This window comes from Bison bison, unplaced genomic scaffold (assembly GCF_000754665.1).
Source record: "Bison bison bison isolate TAMUID 2011002044 unplaced genomic scaffold, Bison_UMD1.0 scf7180017863415, whole genome shotgun sequence".
NCBI lineage: Eukaryota > Metazoa > Chordata > Mammalia > Artiodactyla > Bovidae > Bison > Bison bison.
The window spans coordinates 306,488-321,563 of record NW_011493987.1 but is presented as its reverse complement, the minus strand read 5'-3'; the positions used below and the strand labels follow the sequence as shown (position 1 = coordinate 321,563).

General features: G+C 52.5%; 2 protein-coding genes across 2 annotated transcripts in view; both read left to right on the top strand.

Moving 5' to 3' along the window:
- Positions 1-6: 6 nt before the first annotated feature.
- On the top strand, positions 7-4,866 carry LSM2 (LSM2 homolog, U6 small nuclear RNA associated (S. cerevisiae)). Its single transcript, XM_010833336.1, has 5 exons — positions 7-101; positions 701-768; positions 4,091-4,121; positions 4,234-4,293; positions 4,403-4,866. Exons 1-5 carry the CDS (start codon positions 99-101, stop codon positions 4,526-4,528), a joined length of 288 nt encoding a protein of 95 aa, XP_010831638.1. The 5' UTR covers positions 7-98; the 3' UTR covers positions 4,529-4,866.
- Positions 4,867-5,929: 1,063 nt separating this feature from the next.
- VARS (valyl-tRNA synthetase) overlaps positions 5,930-15,076 on the top strand; it is an 11,939-nt gene continuing 2,792 nt past the window's right edge. The window contains exons 1-24 of the mRNA XM_010833335.1: positions 5,930-6,137; positions 6,341-6,762; positions 7,976-8,110; positions 8,199-8,337; positions 8,570-8,694; positions 8,783-8,867; positions 9,088-9,188; positions 9,330-9,457; positions 10,898-11,062; positions 11,271-11,352; positions 11,827-11,946; positions 12,039-12,147; positions 12,240-12,334; positions 12,564-12,654; positions 12,852-12,976; positions 13,060-13,163; positions 13,243-13,401; positions 13,516-13,606; positions 13,734-13,839; positions 13,925-13,995; positions 14,085-14,210; positions 14,500-14,604; positions 14,687-14,755; positions 14,893-14,971. Of these exons, the coding sequence (XP_010831637.1) occupies positions 6,376-6,762; positions 7,976-8,110; positions 8,199-8,337; positions 8,570-8,694; positions 8,783-8,867; positions 9,088-9,188; positions 9,330-9,457; positions 10,898-11,062; positions 11,271-11,352; positions 11,827-11,946; positions 12,039-12,147; positions 12,240-12,334; positions 12,564-12,654; positions 12,852-12,976; positions 13,060-13,163; positions 13,243-13,401; positions 13,516-13,606; positions 13,734-13,839; positions 13,925-13,995; positions 14,085-14,210; positions 14,500-14,604; positions 14,687-14,755; positions 14,893-14,971 (2,797 nt within the window). The 5' untranslated portion in view covers positions 5,930-6,137; positions 6,341-6,375. The remainder of the gene's footprint in view (positions 6,138-6,340; positions 6,763-7,975; positions 8,111-8,198; positions 8,338-8,569; positions 8,695-8,782; positions 8,868-9,087; positions 9,189-9,329; positions 9,458-10,897; positions 11,063-11,270; positions 11,353-11,826; positions 11,947-12,038; positions 12,148-12,239; positions 12,335-12,563; positions 12,655-12,851; positions 12,977-13,059; positions 13,164-13,242; positions 13,402-13,515; positions 13,607-13,733; positions 13,840-13,924; positions 13,996-14,084; positions 14,211-14,499; positions 14,605-14,686; positions 14,756-14,892; positions 14,972-15,076) is intronic.

The window sequence follows — 15,076 nt, the reverse complement described above, 5'->3', positions numbered from 1 at the left end:
ACCCCGCCCCACGCGCGGGCTCGCGATCCAATTCCCGCCAGGCCTCCGGCCCACGGCACCCGGCCCGCGCCTTCCCGGTCCGGCGGAGAGCAAGCACCATGGTCGGTACCGTGACGTCACAAGGGGGCGCCCTTGGGGAGCGCGGGCGGTTGGGACGGTTCGGGGCAGGGTGGGCGTCCCTTTGGAGGCTTTGTTCCTCTGGGCTGGCGTTGGGCCCTAGATTTTTCCCTCCATTATTGGTTTCTGCACCTCAACTTCTTTGAGAAGAGACTTGGAAGCAAACGGAATTTTTTTACCCCCTATGAGGGAGTCAGCAGGGACTGTAGATCTCAAAGAGCATTTCCCTGACGGAGACCAGGCTCCGAGAAGGAGCGGGTGGAATACTTTGTACAATTCTCTAGGAGGAGTGGGCAGGACCCCAGGAGAGATAGTCCATTGAGGCAGACCCGACGTGTGCAGGGCAGATGACTCTGGGGCTTTATGTCAGGGGCTCGTAGTGTGCATCATCGTCAGGACTGCAGCTGTTCATTCGAGTATTCCTTCCTGTGTATTCCTGTGAAGTATTCCTTCATGTGAAGTTTAGAGAACTGCCAGAGATGTGGCGGGATCCCAATGCCAATGTTTGGTAATACTGGCAGGGATTCACACCTCTTTACTATGTCCCTTCCCATATGATGGTTTTCCCCCTCTCGCCCAATAGCTCTTCTATTCCTTTTTCAAGTCCCTTGTCGGCAAGGATGTGGTCGTGGAACTCAAGAATGACCTGAGGTAGGTACTTGTTCCCACAAGTTTGTAGGGGGTGGATGTGCCAAGCGCCCTGGAACCTGTTTAACTTGACGAGTATTTGAGCACTAGGCAAGGTGGGAGAGATACAAAAGGAAGAAACGACTTGTGCCTTAAATTTACAGATTAGCTGGGGAGTTGTATCATGTATTGGAAAACAATATAAAGAAATATATAAGTAGTAAGTACCAGAGAGAAGACAGGGCAGACCCAACTTCTAGAAATCGAAGTATCAGTTCCACAAGTAACGATGTATGTAGAAAGATGTTGGTAGATTTGTGTGTGTGTGTAATAGACACAAGTTGGGGGGGCAATAGCCATAAAGAGGGAATGGGTTCGATTGTGGTATTTCCATATAATATAGCTGTTACATAGAAATGAGATACCAATAGGAAAAGCTATTGCAGTACTGTATATGTGGCATAATCTCGCTTTTGTTGAAGAAAATATAAAAGATACACAGGAGACCAGTGCAGCTCCTTCTGTCTGTACTGTTTTACATCCCCTGTCCCCTTGTATCCTTAGCTTCTAATCATCTCTCAGGACTTGGATTAAACGCTATATCCCTGGACTTTCCTGGTTCTAGCCAAGTACACCCTTCTGTTACAAAGTCTTTTTCCTTGCTAGTGGGTGCTTCTCAAATTGTGATTTCATAGAAATGTATTAACTGTTTAGGAACCGTCTTTCCTACAGGGCCAAGACCATTAGGTACACAGCTTACCACTGTGTACCTAATGTCTAACACAGGCCTGAATAAATTGTTTAACTCATTTTATTTTCAGAACATCTCTACATGGCATACACTATTGTTGCTGTTTTACATATGAGGAAACTGAAGGTTGGGTAGATTAAGAAACTTGGTTAATTAATTGTTAGGTCTACACAACTAGTAAAAGACAAAATCAGAACTTACTTAAATTCCATTATCTGCCCCCCCCAACCCCCCACCCCCATACGTTTTTAATGGGCTTCCCTGATAGCTCAGTTGGTAAAGAATCCACCTGGAATGCAGAAGACCCTGGTTCAATTTCTGGGTCAGGAAGATCCACTGGAGCAGGGATAGGCTACCCACTCTAGTATTCTTGGGCTTCCCTTGTGGCTCAGCTGGTAAAGAATCCGCCTGCAATGCAGGAAACCTGGGTTTGATCCCTGGGTTGGGAAGATCCCCTGGAGAAGGGAAAGGCTACCCACTCTGGTATTCTGGCCTGGAGAATTCCACGGACTTTATAGTCCATGGGGTCGCAAAGAGTCAGACATAACTGAGAAACTTTCACTTCACCTCTTTTTAAATTAAAAACAGGGTCGTAGTCTCTATGCAGTTGTGAAACTTGCTTTTCACTTAACAGTATGTTGTGGGTATTTTCCATGTCAATAAAGTTGATGTTTAACGTTGTTAATATCTGAATAGCATTTTTCTAAGCTGGCTAGAACTGATTTAAGCAAAACCTTGCTGCTGGACACTTAGGCTGTTCGCAGTTCTTCGTTTTTACAAGTGATTTTGCCCTGAACATCCTCAAGCATAAATCTTTGTATACATCTCATTTCATTAGAAGAAAAAAAGAATCCTTTGAATGAAATGTACATTTTAAATATCAAAACATACTACCTGACTGTCCTTTAGAAAGTTTGAGTCAATGTATTCTCTCCCTAGCAGTTTCTTCTACATTTCTATGTGAGGTAATTTCTTAGTGGGGGAAACATTGACATGGTGGAATGGTGAAGCAAGGGATTTATTTGCCTTTTAGGTCAGAGATTTCTGATCTATGGTACCCGCAATGCATATGATATTGATGGCATATAAATTGGGTCCATGTAGAGAGACAAGTGTGGAAAACACAACTACTTTCATCACTTCTGTAAGATGACTTGTTTTTTATTTTCCTCTTTTTTTCTTCCTGGGTTTTGCAAATGGCAAGAATAACTGTTGTTATAGCCTCAGACCCTAAAGCAAGGACTTAAAAGATTCGAAGGTAATCCATTGGGTTGGGAGAAGTGCTCTTTCTCTCATGCTGGGTGTCAGACCACTTTTGTGCCAAGTATCTCATTCTAAAGGGACTGAAGAAAAGTTACCACTTTATGCCATTCCTGAAAGTTATTTCACAGCTGCAGTAGGTGATAGGGCACCATCAAAGGGTTGTTTTTGTTTTTGTTTTTTTTTAAGCATCCAGGAATATGGGGAAATCACCACTGAGGCAGTTGGTCTGACACTGGATTTCAAATACTTAGAATTTTACAAAAACTAGGGTCCAACAGAGAACCGACAACTTGAATTTTGGCAAGATAAGGATGTTTTAAAAACTATTAACAATTTTTAAATACAAAAAGGCAATTAAAGAGCAGTTATTCTTACAGAAAAAACTATTGACAACCTTTACCACACTATACACATACTACACTAGCTTATGTTTCCCCTTTTGTCATAGATTCTTGGAATCTTTGCGTGCACATTAGTGTTTGAGAAACAGGTTCTAAGGAACTTAGAATCTGGCAGTGACATGCAGGATGGTTAGGATGAAGGCAGCCAGGCTGGAGGCTAGCGTGGATTGAACTGTAATGTCATTAGACCTTGGTTTGTCAAAGAGAATTATAGAAATTGCAGAAATGTTAGACATCAGCAAACAATGGGGATTTGTAGGACATGAAGGGTCCTCGATTTACAGGGTTTGAGGTTGTGAGAGTGTTGAAACCATGAGCAGAAATTAAAGGATTGGGAGAGAGTCTGGCTTGAAGCACTGGTATTTAGATGGCATTCCTCTTTAACGTTGCAGGGGGCTCATGGATTGAGGGAGAGGACATCCCTTGTGCCTACATCATCAAGAACACTGCTAGTTTGTTAATTTATATACATTACATATGGGGCTCTGGTTCCAAAGCAGTAGTATTTGAAAAGAACTGGTGATTTGGGGGGTCAGACAGGCCTGGATCAAAGTCCTTGTTCTAAACTTGGCCAAGTTACAAAATGTTTCTGGGCCCCTGGATGTTTCATAATAGCTACCTAATGAAATGGCTGTAAAGATTACAAATACTATGGAGAATACAGGTCTGGCACATAACAATTGTTTGATGGCAGCACAAGAGTGAGTTGGTTTAGGGAGAAGAGATGTGAGGTCTAAAATAACACACTGCTCTGGAAGCACTTTCTTTCGTACTCCAGAGCTTAGTCATGCCCCTTTCTGGTTGTACCTTTTCTGGTTTCTTCAAGTCCTTTACTTCCCCCAACCATGTTCTTATCCCCTGCTCTGAAGTCACCTCTGTGTTGACTTTGGTATAAATTAATTTGGTTTTACCCTCTCTCTGCCCATAACAGCATCTGTGGAACCCTCCATTCTGTGGATCAGGTGAGATTATAAGGGCCCTGAATGGGGTCTTGGGGAAGGATACGGGAGAGCTTGAGAGCTGGGTACTTTCATCTTGTCTCTAGTTTTAATGATGGTGTTCGTCTTTTCTTAGTATCTCAACATCAAACTAACTGACATCAGTGTCACAGACCCTGAGAAATACCCTCACATGGTGAGTTGTGGATAGAGAAGAGGAACGCCTCTCAAAGAAAGCAGGGGGTCCCTGGCTGGATAGAGGGCATTTTTTAAGGATGTTTTCACATTTGCCTATCTTTGTCTAGTTATCAGTGAAGAACTGCTTCATCCGTGGCTCAGTGGTTCGGTATGTGCAGTTGCCAGCAGATGAAGTCGACACACAGTTGCTACAAGATGCAGCAAGGAAGGAGGCCTTGCAGCAGAAGCAATGATAGTTCCTCCTCCCTTCCCCTCCATTGGTGACCCTTAACATCATTTCCCAGCCTGGAGGCCTCCCTCCCATACTTCTTGAGGTGTTGTTTCTTTTTTTGATAGCAAAAGCTTTTTTTTTTTTTAAAGAATGTGGATGAGAGGGCTAATAATGGGGAGCGGCTGTCCTCTGTTGAGTAGGCTGAGGAACTGAGAAGCCTTCCCTGTCTCCAGCACCTGCCTTTCTCTTCTTCCCTGGAGGTGGTGGGAGAATCTGTCAAATCTCTCCAGGGTGGCACGTGATTTATTGTGGGGAGGGAAGGAATCTATCCCGCATCGGGAATAAAATTTATGAAGCAAATTCGAGTTCTGGTTCTGTGTGCGCTTTGGGAAGGGGGCTGGAGAGTGGGTGGGAAAGGCGCGCTTAATTCGTCCAAGCCCTGTTACTTTCAATTACCCCAGCATTATCCGCTACTACTCCTGGTATAAACCATAGCATTACCCCAACTGGACTATGCCGTGTTTTCTGAACATTGGCATCAGTCTTACTGCTTTCTTTTTCTAATTTCATATGTGACTCCTACTTCTCCCAGTGTGGGAGGGGGGCCTTCCCTGCTCTTGGAGGAAATAAGTTTTTGAGGGGTGAAGGGAGGTAACAAAGGGAGGGTTAACAGGTTCCCTTTTAGTCACGAGAGAAAGATCCTCGAACTCATTTGCTCTCCATTCTCCTTCCAAGTTCTGGATGAAATCGATCCCCGGTCTTATCTATGTTGGTCTTATGTAAGTGTATCTACAGTGCTTGCTGTCCTTCCATTAATATGAAAGTTAAGGAGACAGCAAAAGTGCGTTTGATGCTGCTGGATTTCTTCCTCAAGCCCCCCAAATCAGTACACTTTTCCCCCATATCTATTGTAGATAAATATAAACAAATGACAATTTTTGCTGTGGAGAGTTGCTGGCATTGAACACACGCAGTTAGCAAATAAGAGTTCCCGCTACAGGTAAGAGTTCTCAGCATGAGGGGACCTTAGAGGCTCTCCAGCGTGACTCCCTCTTCCCACAGAGGAGGAAGTGAGGCCCGGGAGGTTAGGAGGCGGGGAACCTGCACGCCGGGGCCTTTGGTCGAATGGCCCCCGGTCCCGGGCGCCGTCTGCATCGGGTAGCGCTCTCCCAGCCGCTTCCCCGGCTGTCCGCTCGGCGCCGCCCTCCCTCCCGGCCGAGGACCCGCGCGGGGTGTCCGCGGCGGCGCCTGACGGGGTCGCGGTTCCCGGGGGCGTCCTCCTCCCGCCACCCCCGTGCCCACGCCCCGCGCCATTCCTCAGGAGCGCGATCTGCAGCGGGCGGCGTGACCGCCCCCAGGCCAGGGTGCAGCAGGACCGCGCCCGCACACGCAGGCGGGGCACGGTCGCCCGCGCCAGGACCCGCGGGCCCGGAAACGCTCGCAGTCACAAAGGGGGGGACACGTGGGCGCCGACGGCCCGGGCGGCTGTCGCAGGGAGCTAGGGTCGCCCGGAGAACCGCCCGCCGTCCCTGGTCGCCGGATTCCTCGGCCGCAGCCGCCAGGCCAGTCCAGCTTCGGCCGGCGCCCGGCTATGAGGTGGATGCCCGGCTCAGTGTGACCACCTCCCTCCAGTACGTACATGCAGCCCGAACCCGCGTCCCACGGCAGCCAAGGGGCTCCTCCGAGCTTCCCACACTCCCCGAGGGCCCCGCGGTCACGGGAAGTTAGTTCCCCACTGTCACTGCCACTCCGAGAGCTGGGTCCTCGGCTCTTGAGGCCCAGTCATACTTAGTCCTAGATGCCTCGGTCTTACCCTGTCTCTCTTTCTCCTTAGGGTTTTTCTACCGCGTTCGGACATCCCGCGTAACCATGTCCATTCTGTACGTCTCTCCTCACCCCGATGCCTTCCCCAGCCTCCGAGCCCTCATAGCTGCTCGCTACGGGGAAGCTGGGGAGGGTCCGGGATGGGGAGGAGCCCACCCCCGCGTCTGTCTCCAGCCGCCCCCCGCCAGCAGGACTCCTTTTCCTCCACCCCGTCTGCCAGCCCTGGAACAGGGTCCCGGTGGGCTCTGGGTGTGGGGGGCCACGGCTGTGTCCCAGCTGCTGTGGCCAGCAGGCCTTGGGGGTCCCGGGGGTAGTCGGGCAGCCGTCCTGGTCCAACAGTGGGTCAGTTACGCTGACACCGAGCTAATACCAGCTGCCTGTGGGGCCACGCTGCCGGCCTTGGGACTCCGAAGCTCGGCCCAAGACCCTCAGGTGAGAAGCAGCGCAAAGTGGGAGGGGGAAATTTAGAAGAAAGCAAAACTCGGAATGGATGGTGAGCCAGGAAGATAGCGTATCAGACGTTGAAAAAGACTGATCATATCCCGGGTTGCCACCTGGTATGGTAACTTTGGGCAGGTTAAACTCTCTGAGCCTTGGTCTTTTGTCTACGAAAATGAAAATTGAGAACATGTTGAGAAGGTTAAAAGATGTGTGCAGAGCACATAATCTAGTGCCAGGTGCTTTAAAAGTCTCTGAGTTTGGTGAATCTGAAACTGAGGAGGTTAGTTAGAGGTTACTATGAGTTGTAGGAAAAGACTGGGTGAAGAAGAGGTGAGGAGAGGCAGTCAGAGAAGACAGTTGCTGGAAGAAGACAAAGGAGAAAAGAAATGAAGAAGGAAAGCAGGGGAAAGGAGAGAGAATCACACCAGATTATCAATGTAAATTCTTCCTGAATGGAGCTGTGCTTTACAAGGCCTAATAACACCACCTCCTTGCAGAGTATTGGGCCTATGGTGGATACTTAATAGTTTTTGAACAAATGAATGAATGAAATGAATATATGACTTAGATCCTGACTTACCCTCTCATATCCTGACTACTATCGAAATAGAGGGCTCCCCCTCTGGGATTCTCTCTCCTCCTCAGCCTCATTTATTGTTTTTTCAGGGCTTTTAAGGAGAACAATAGGGTAATGCATTATATATTTGCACATTTATTGTCACCGCCCCCAACTAGAATGTAAGCTCCAACAGGTCATGGACTCCATCTGTTCAAACCGCCTCCCTGTTCATTAGATAAGTGCCTGGCATGCAGGAGGTACTTAATACATATTTGCTGAAGCAGTTACCGTGTTGCCTCATGTAATCTTTAGCCTCTTGTGCTTAGTATATTGCAGCTGACATATAATAAGTGTTCAGTAGGGGGACTTCCCTGGCAGTCCAGTGATTAACATACTCTGTGCTTCCCCTGCAGGGGGCATGGTTGGATCCCTGGTCAAGGAATCCCACATGCCCTGTGACCCAGCCCCCCAAAAAAGTTTTCGGTAGGCATTTATTGAATGAGTGGGAAGAATTTTTATTATGATCTTTTCAGTGAAGAAGAAACTGGTGATCTGTGGGAATGGAAGGAGGCCCAAATGGATTGCATGGGGGTGGGGACTGAGATGGGCCAAGCATTATCTCATACCTCTTCGCCTTCCCACTAGGCTGCACTGGCGGCCCTGGGCAGAGCCCTGAGCCCCTTGGAAGAATGGCTTCGACTGCATACCTACCTGGCCGGGGAGGCCCCAACTCTGGCTGACCTGGCAGCTGTCACAGCCTTGCTGCTGCCTTTCCGTTATGTGAGTCAATGGGGAAGAATGAGGACAGGTTCCCTCGGACCTCACTACAGGGTGACTAAGGATAATTCATTTCTTCCCCCCACTGCAGGTCCTGGACCCCTCTGCCCGCCGGATCTGGGGTAATGTGACTCGCTGGTTTATCACATGTGTTCAGCAGCCAGAATTCCGGGCCGTACTGGGAGAAGTGGTTCTGTATTCAGGGGCCAGGTCTCTCTCCCAACAGCCAGGTGAGGAAAGATGGAGTGGGTGGGGAGGGGGTTCCTCTGGGCCCTTGGCTCATTTTGTTTTCGCTTAGGAATAGCAGAATCAATGGGACAGGAGCTGGGGGATGCTAGGTGGGAGGTCAACATGGGGGAGTCTTTGGGGAGTTAAATAGGCCATCTGAGACATGGTAGCCCTGTGAACAGCGCTGTTCACAGACCTGCAGGGACAGGTCTACATTTCTGTGCCTCTTTCCAGGCTCTGAGGTCCCTGCACCCCCAAAAACGGCTGCTCAACTCAAGAAAGAGGCAAAGAAACGGGAGAAACTAGAGAAATTCCAGCAGAAGCAGAAAGTCCAACAGCAGCAGCCACCCCCTGGGGAGGTGAGAGGCTGAGGGTGGAGCAGGATGGAGGGTTGGTGCCATGGTGAGTGGCTGGTATCTAGGCCTATATCCTTTCCCTCCCAAACAGAAGAAACCAAAACCAGAGAAGAGGGAGAAACGGGATCCTGGGGTCATTACCTACGATCTCCCGACCCCACCTGGGGAAAAGAAAGGTACTAAAAGAAAGGAGGGGAAAAAAATAATAATAAAAGAAAGGAGGGGGAAGAGAGACCCCCCCCCACTCTTCACCCCACCCTCCTTTTTTCTTTGTATCCTGTTTCCTCTGTCCTTGCTCCCACTACTTTGCTTAGGGAGGCCCATGTCCTCTGCCGGCCCCTCATCCCTTTCCCAGCTGCTCCCAGCCTCGGCTCTGACCCTGCCCTTCTCCCTCAGATGTCAGTGGCACCATGCCTGACTCCTACAGCCCTCAGTACGTGGAGGCTGCCTGGTACCCTTGGTGGGAGCAGCAGGGCTTCTTCAGGCCTGAGTATGGGGTGAGTGGACACTGCCGCCCAGGCCTGGAGGGGATGGCGGCAGGGAGGGACAGGGCTGAAGGATCCATGGCCCAGGAAGGGGCCAGGCCGTGGAAGAGGTGACACGAGGCCTTAGCAAGCACCCATCTTCCTCCCCATCAGCGTTCCAGCGTGTCAGCACCAAACCCCCGGGGCATCTTCATGATGTGCATCCCACCCCCCAACGTGACAGGCTCCCTGCACCTGGGCCATGCGCTCACCAACGCCATCCAGGACTCCCTGACCCGCTGGTGAGCTCCTGTCCTCTCCTCTGGCTTCCCTCTGCCTTCTGGCTCCTGCTCCTTGGCTCCCTTCTTTGCTGACTGGGGCTCTCACCTCTGCCCCCTGGTGGTGCTACATTTGCTTCTAGGTCGTTCCCATCTGATGACTTAGCATCATCTTCTGGTCAAGTAACCAGCACTTCCACTTGTAAACTCTCTTCTCATGCCACTAAAAATAACATTATTTTGAATTTAGAAAGAAATAATGTGAATATTTTCTTGTAAGAAATTTAAAACTTCAAGTTTCCTTGACCACCTTCCTCCAGATTCACTCCCTCCTAAGAATTAGCCACTATTATCATTGTGATGTGTGTCTTTCAAGACCTTTCCTATTTACTTACATATTCATGTACCCAGGGGATTCCCAGGTGGCTCAGTGATAACGAATCCACCTGGCAATGCAAGAGACACAGGTTCGATCCCTGGGTCAGGAAGATCCCCAGAGAAGGAAATGGCAAACCACTCCAATATTTTTGCCTGGGAAATCCCATGGCCAGTGGAGCCTGGTGGGCTATAGTCCATGGGGTCACAAAGAATTAGACATGACTTAGCGACTAAACAACAATATATTGAAAATGTCAGAAAGTGTCCATATTCGTTACAGCATATAAGAAATATCTGTGGTCTGTATGAGGAAGGAGTTGCTGCAGTCCTGTCCCCAAGGAACTCTAAACCTAGTGGGGGTAAACAGATCAATACAGAAATGAATATAATGTAGTTAGGTGAGTCATTGAAAATCATGTACAAATACAGTGAACCTAGTTAAGTTTACCAGTGTTCTTTGATTTACTCTTCACTATCTTGTTAAAGAAAGCCTCCCCTGCCTCAAAGTTATAAACACGATCACCTGTTATTTTCTTATTTTTGGAAATGATACCATTTTCTAATGCTCTTTCTCATAGTTTTGTTTTCTTAAGTTGAAGGGTTTTTTTAAAAAAAAAACAATTTAGACTTTAAAATAAAATTATTTTTGTGACTATGGGGAAGTAGGACAATTTTCCAATCAAATTAGCTACAGTCTCCAACAAATTTATTGAACAGTTTGTCCTTTCTCCACTGACATGAAATGCCACCCTTAACAAATACTAAATATGCTTAGATCTGTTTCCAGTCAGTGTTTTGTTTCCTTAATCGGTAACTTTGTTCCTGGTTCCTGTGGAAGCTTGTTTTAATGATCATAGCTCTCTGATATGTTTTGCTATCTAGTTGGGCAGGAGCCTCCTCTTAGTTGTTTTTGCCAAATTGCCTGGGCTGTCCTCACGCATCTCTCCCTGACGATTTTAGTAAGGGGAGAGTTCTAATCCACCACCCCTTCCTTTCCTGAGTCCATCGACCTCCTGTCTGGAGTCCCTGCTTCCCTCGGGGCAGCTCCACCACTCGCTCACCTCTGCTTCTCCATGCTCCCTGCAGGCACCGCATGCGCGGAGAGACCACCCTGTGGAACCCTGGCTGTGACCACGCGGGCATTGCCACCCAGGTGGTGGTGGAGAAGAAACTCTGGCGCGAGCAGGGGCTGAGTCGGCACCAGCTGGGGCGAGAGGCTTTCCTGCAGGAGGTCTGGAAGTGGAAGGAGGAGTGAGTGCCAAGTCCCTGCTGGCATCGCAGCCCCACGACCCTGGCTGTAGGGTCAGACCCGCTCACAGAGGCTGAGGGTCATGGGGGCCCAGGGCCCAGGTCCATCTCAGAGCAATGAGTGACCCCCACCTTCTGCCCCTTTAGCTACCTGATGTCACCCGCCAGCCCAGACCCCATTGCTGATCCTGGTCTGTCTGTCCACTCCCAGGAAAGGTGACCGGATTTACCACCAGCTGAAGAAGCTTGGCAGCTCCTTGGACTGGAATCGAGCCTGTTTCACCATGGATCCTGTAAGTAGGAGTAGGAGGGGTCTCGGGGCTGGGGTGGGAGGGGGAAGCTCCCCACAGAAGAGCGCACACGCGGGGGGCCCTCCCCCAGCAGGTGGTCCACTCATAGGAAACCACTAGGGCTCAGCTGCAAATGCCACTTTCTGCCCCATGTCACGGCCCTTTGTGTTCCCTGTCGCTCCCTATAGGAGCTCAAACTCCTTCAGGTGGCACCTGAGGGGCCTCCCCCTCCCCCGAGCTTGCACCCCTAGGACTCTGCACTAACCCCTGTTCCTAACTGAGTGACTTCCCTGCCATATCAACAGTTTCCTATCTGTGTGTTCCCATAGTCCCCTCTCCTTGCTCAAGAAAAGCACTTCTCCCCTCCAGCTCTTAAAGGGGTCTGTGTGCTGGCAGGGGGCTCTGTGCTGCCGGGTCCCACTGGCCTCTGCTGCCTCAGCACTCAGGCCCATCTCTGGCTTCCCCTGTTCCCACTAGAAACTGTCAGCAGCCGTGACGGAGGCCTTTGTACGGCTCCACGAGGAGGGAATCATTTACCGCAGCACCCGCCTTGTCAACTGGTCCTGCACCCTCAACTCTGCCATCTCCGACATCGAGGTGTGCCCCTTCCTTCCCCCAGCTCTCTGCATCTCCACCACACACCCCCAGCCCCAGCCCTTGGGCCTCTTTTCTTACGCTCTGTCTCATAGGTGGATAAGAAGGAGCTGACAGGTCGCACACTGCTCTCCGTGCCTGGCTACAAAGAGAAGGTGGAGTTTGGGGTCCTTGTCTCCTTTGCTTACAAGGTCCAAGGCTCAGGTAGGAGCCAGGGGCGCCAGGATCCTGGGCAGGGTTGGGCGAGGGGCGGGAAGGGCTCACTGCTGAGACCACAAGGCCTCCTGTCACCCCAGACAGCAACGACGAGGTGGTAGTGGCAACCACTCGGATCGAGACGATGCTGGGAGATGTGGCCGTAGCTGTGCATCCCAAAGACCCCAGATACCAGGTGTGGTGGGGGTGCTGCCCGCAGCTGGGGGAAGAATGCTGGGCGAAGAGGGCTTCCACACTATGTGTAGGGATGGGATGGGCACTGAGAAAATTGGATTCAAAACACATGGCTCTGGCTGCTTTCTGGCCCTGTGGATGGAGTTTGGGTGTCAAGAAATCAGGACCCTGCGTAGGAGGGCGTCGGGCCCAGCCCATTGTGTGTTTCTGGCATCTCCTTCTGTCCCCAGCACCTGAAGGGCAAGAGCGTGATCCACCCATTTGTGTCTCGGAGCCTCCCCATCGTCTTTGATGACTTTGTGGACATGGAGTTCGGCACAGGTAAGCTCCGGGTTGTCCTGTGGGGACAGGAAGGAGCCATGAGGCGCACCTGAACTTGCAGGACTTGGGCCGGTTCTCAGGGGACTGTGTTGGGGATGGGGTGGTCTGAGAGCACATCCATTGGCAAAAGGCGGGGTGCACGTGAGCAGAGACTGCACTGAGTCCTGCGTGACCCCGCACCCCCACGTACACCCCAGGTGCGGTGAAGATCACCCCCGCCCACGACCAGAATGACTATGAGGTTGGGCAGCGGCACGGGCTGGAGGCTGTCAGCATTATGGACGCCCGCGGGGCCCTCGTCAACGTGCCCCCACCTTTCCTGGTGAGACAGCCTGGGCGAGGTGGCCGTGTCAGGAGACAGCGGGGCTCCTGGCACAGCCATGACAGAGCCTGTCTCCTCTCCAGGGCCTGCCCAGGTTTGAGGCCAGAAAGGCGGTGCTGGCAGCGCTCAAGGAGCAGGGGCTGTTCCGCGGCATTGAGGACAACCCCATGGTGGTGCCACTTTGCAAGTGAGGGCGGAGGCCAGGGCAGGGGGTGGGCGCCTCGGGGTGCTCCCCACTCAGCCTCCTCACCCACGTGTACCTGCAGCCGCTCCAAGGATGTGGTGGAGCCTCTGCTGCGGCCGCAGTGGTACGTGCGCTGTGGGGAGATGGCTCAGGCCGCCAGCGCTGCCGTGACACGGGGTGACCTCCGCATCCTGCCGGAGGCCCATCAGCGGACGTGGCACGCCTGGATGGACAACATCCGGTGCGTCGGGCCCCTCGATGTGGGGAGGGCGACCGGGTGAGGGGCCGAGCCGGGCACAGCCTGGTGCCCCACCCGCCCCTCCTTGATGCCCTCTCCTCCCCCTGCCACTTTCAGGGACTGGTGTATCTCCCGGCAGCTGTGGTGGGGTCATCGCATCCCAGCCTACTTCATCACTGTCAATGACCCCGCCGTGCCCCCAGGGGAGGTGAGAATCAGGCCAGGGCTGGAGACTGGCACATCTGGGGTGGGGGAGGGCTTTCAGTGCATGGGGTCTTGGTGGGGGGACAGGCAGAGGCGCCCTCTTGGGTACTCACTCCACCTGGGCATGGCAGGACCCTGACGGGCGGTACTGGGTGAGCGGGCGCACTGAGGCCGAGGCCCGGGAGAAGGCAGCCAAGGAGTTCTGCGTGTCTCCTGACAAGATCAGTCTCCAGCAAGGCAAGGCGGGGCCTTGCGGTGGGGGGTAGTGGGGGGCCGATCCTCACCTCCACCCCTCTGACCTCTGACCTCTGGCTCCTCTCAGATGAAGATGTACTGGACACCTGGTTCTCCTCTGGCCTCTTCCCCTTCTCCATCCTAGGCTGGCCCAACCAGGTACATTCCTGGGGCCAGACCAGGGCTGGGTGGGAATCTTGGGTGTGGGTGCGTGGCTCCCCATCACTCACGCCCTGCTCTGACCCCAGTCAGAAGATCTGAGTGTGTTCTACCCGGGGACGCTGCTGGAGACAGGCCATGACATCCTCTTCTTCTGGGTGGCCAGGATGGTCATGCTCGGCCTCAAGCTCACTGGCAAGCTGCCCTTCAAAGAGGTGTGGAGACTGCCGCGACCCCCACAGTCCCCTCCCTCACCTGGACAGCTGTGGGTGGGCCTGGCCAAGGGGGCTGGTAGGGCTGCAAACCAGCCTGTGCTCTGCTAAGCAATCCTGTACCTCGCTTCCTAGAAGAGGGAGCACTTCTGATTCACGAGAAGGGGCTGGCGGGGCCGCTGAGGGGCCCGAGGTTCAGAGAGGAACAGACCAGATGGAGGGGTGAGGGGAGAGGCACTGGGGTCTAGGTGGGGAGACGTCCTCACGGGCCTTCCCTACCCTGGCCTCGCAGGTCTACCTCCATGCCATCGTGCGGGACGCCCACGGCCGGAAGATGAGCAAGTCTCTAGGCAATGTCATTGACCCCCTGGACGTTATCCATGGGGTCACCCTGCAGGTGGGGCTGGGTGCTGGGTCAGGCCGGGAAGGGCTGTGGGGCGGTGGTCACGGGCCCCTGACTGCTCCCACCTCACCTTCAGGGTCTCCACGACCAGTTACTGAATAGCAACCTGGATCCCAGCGAGGTGGAGAAGGCAAAAGAGGGGCAGGTACGGGGGCAGATAGAGGGGTGGGCTGGTGGCTGGCGTGTAGGCAGAAGGCAGGTGAGCCTGGCTTAGGACAGTCCCCTCCCTGACTCCTCCTCTATTGATTCCTCCCCCTCCATTGACTCTTCCTTCCCCCACAGAAGGCAGATTTCCCGACGGGGATCCCCGAGTGTGGCACCGATGCGCTCCGGTTTGGACTATGCGCCTACACGTCCCAGGGTACGGCTCCCCACAGCAGTCTCAGCTGCATCCTTCTTCCTCCCCGGAGGCACCCCGCTTTCCGCTGCCCAGGGCCGAGGGCCAGGAGGGAGAGCAGTGTGGACT

What these genes read in the sequence shown, in the direction of transcription:
- LSM2 (XM_010833336.1), top strand. An exon ending in GAACTCAAGAATGACCTGAG is followed by an intron (nt 769 to 4,090) that starts GTAGGTACTTGT and finishes TGCCCATAACAG; the next exon opens with CATCTGTGGAACCCTCCATT. An exon ending in CTGAGAAATACCCTCACATG is followed by an intron (nt 4,294 to 4,402) that starts GTGAGTTGTGGA and finishes ATCTTTGTCTAG; the next exon opens with TTATCAGTGAAGAACTGCTT.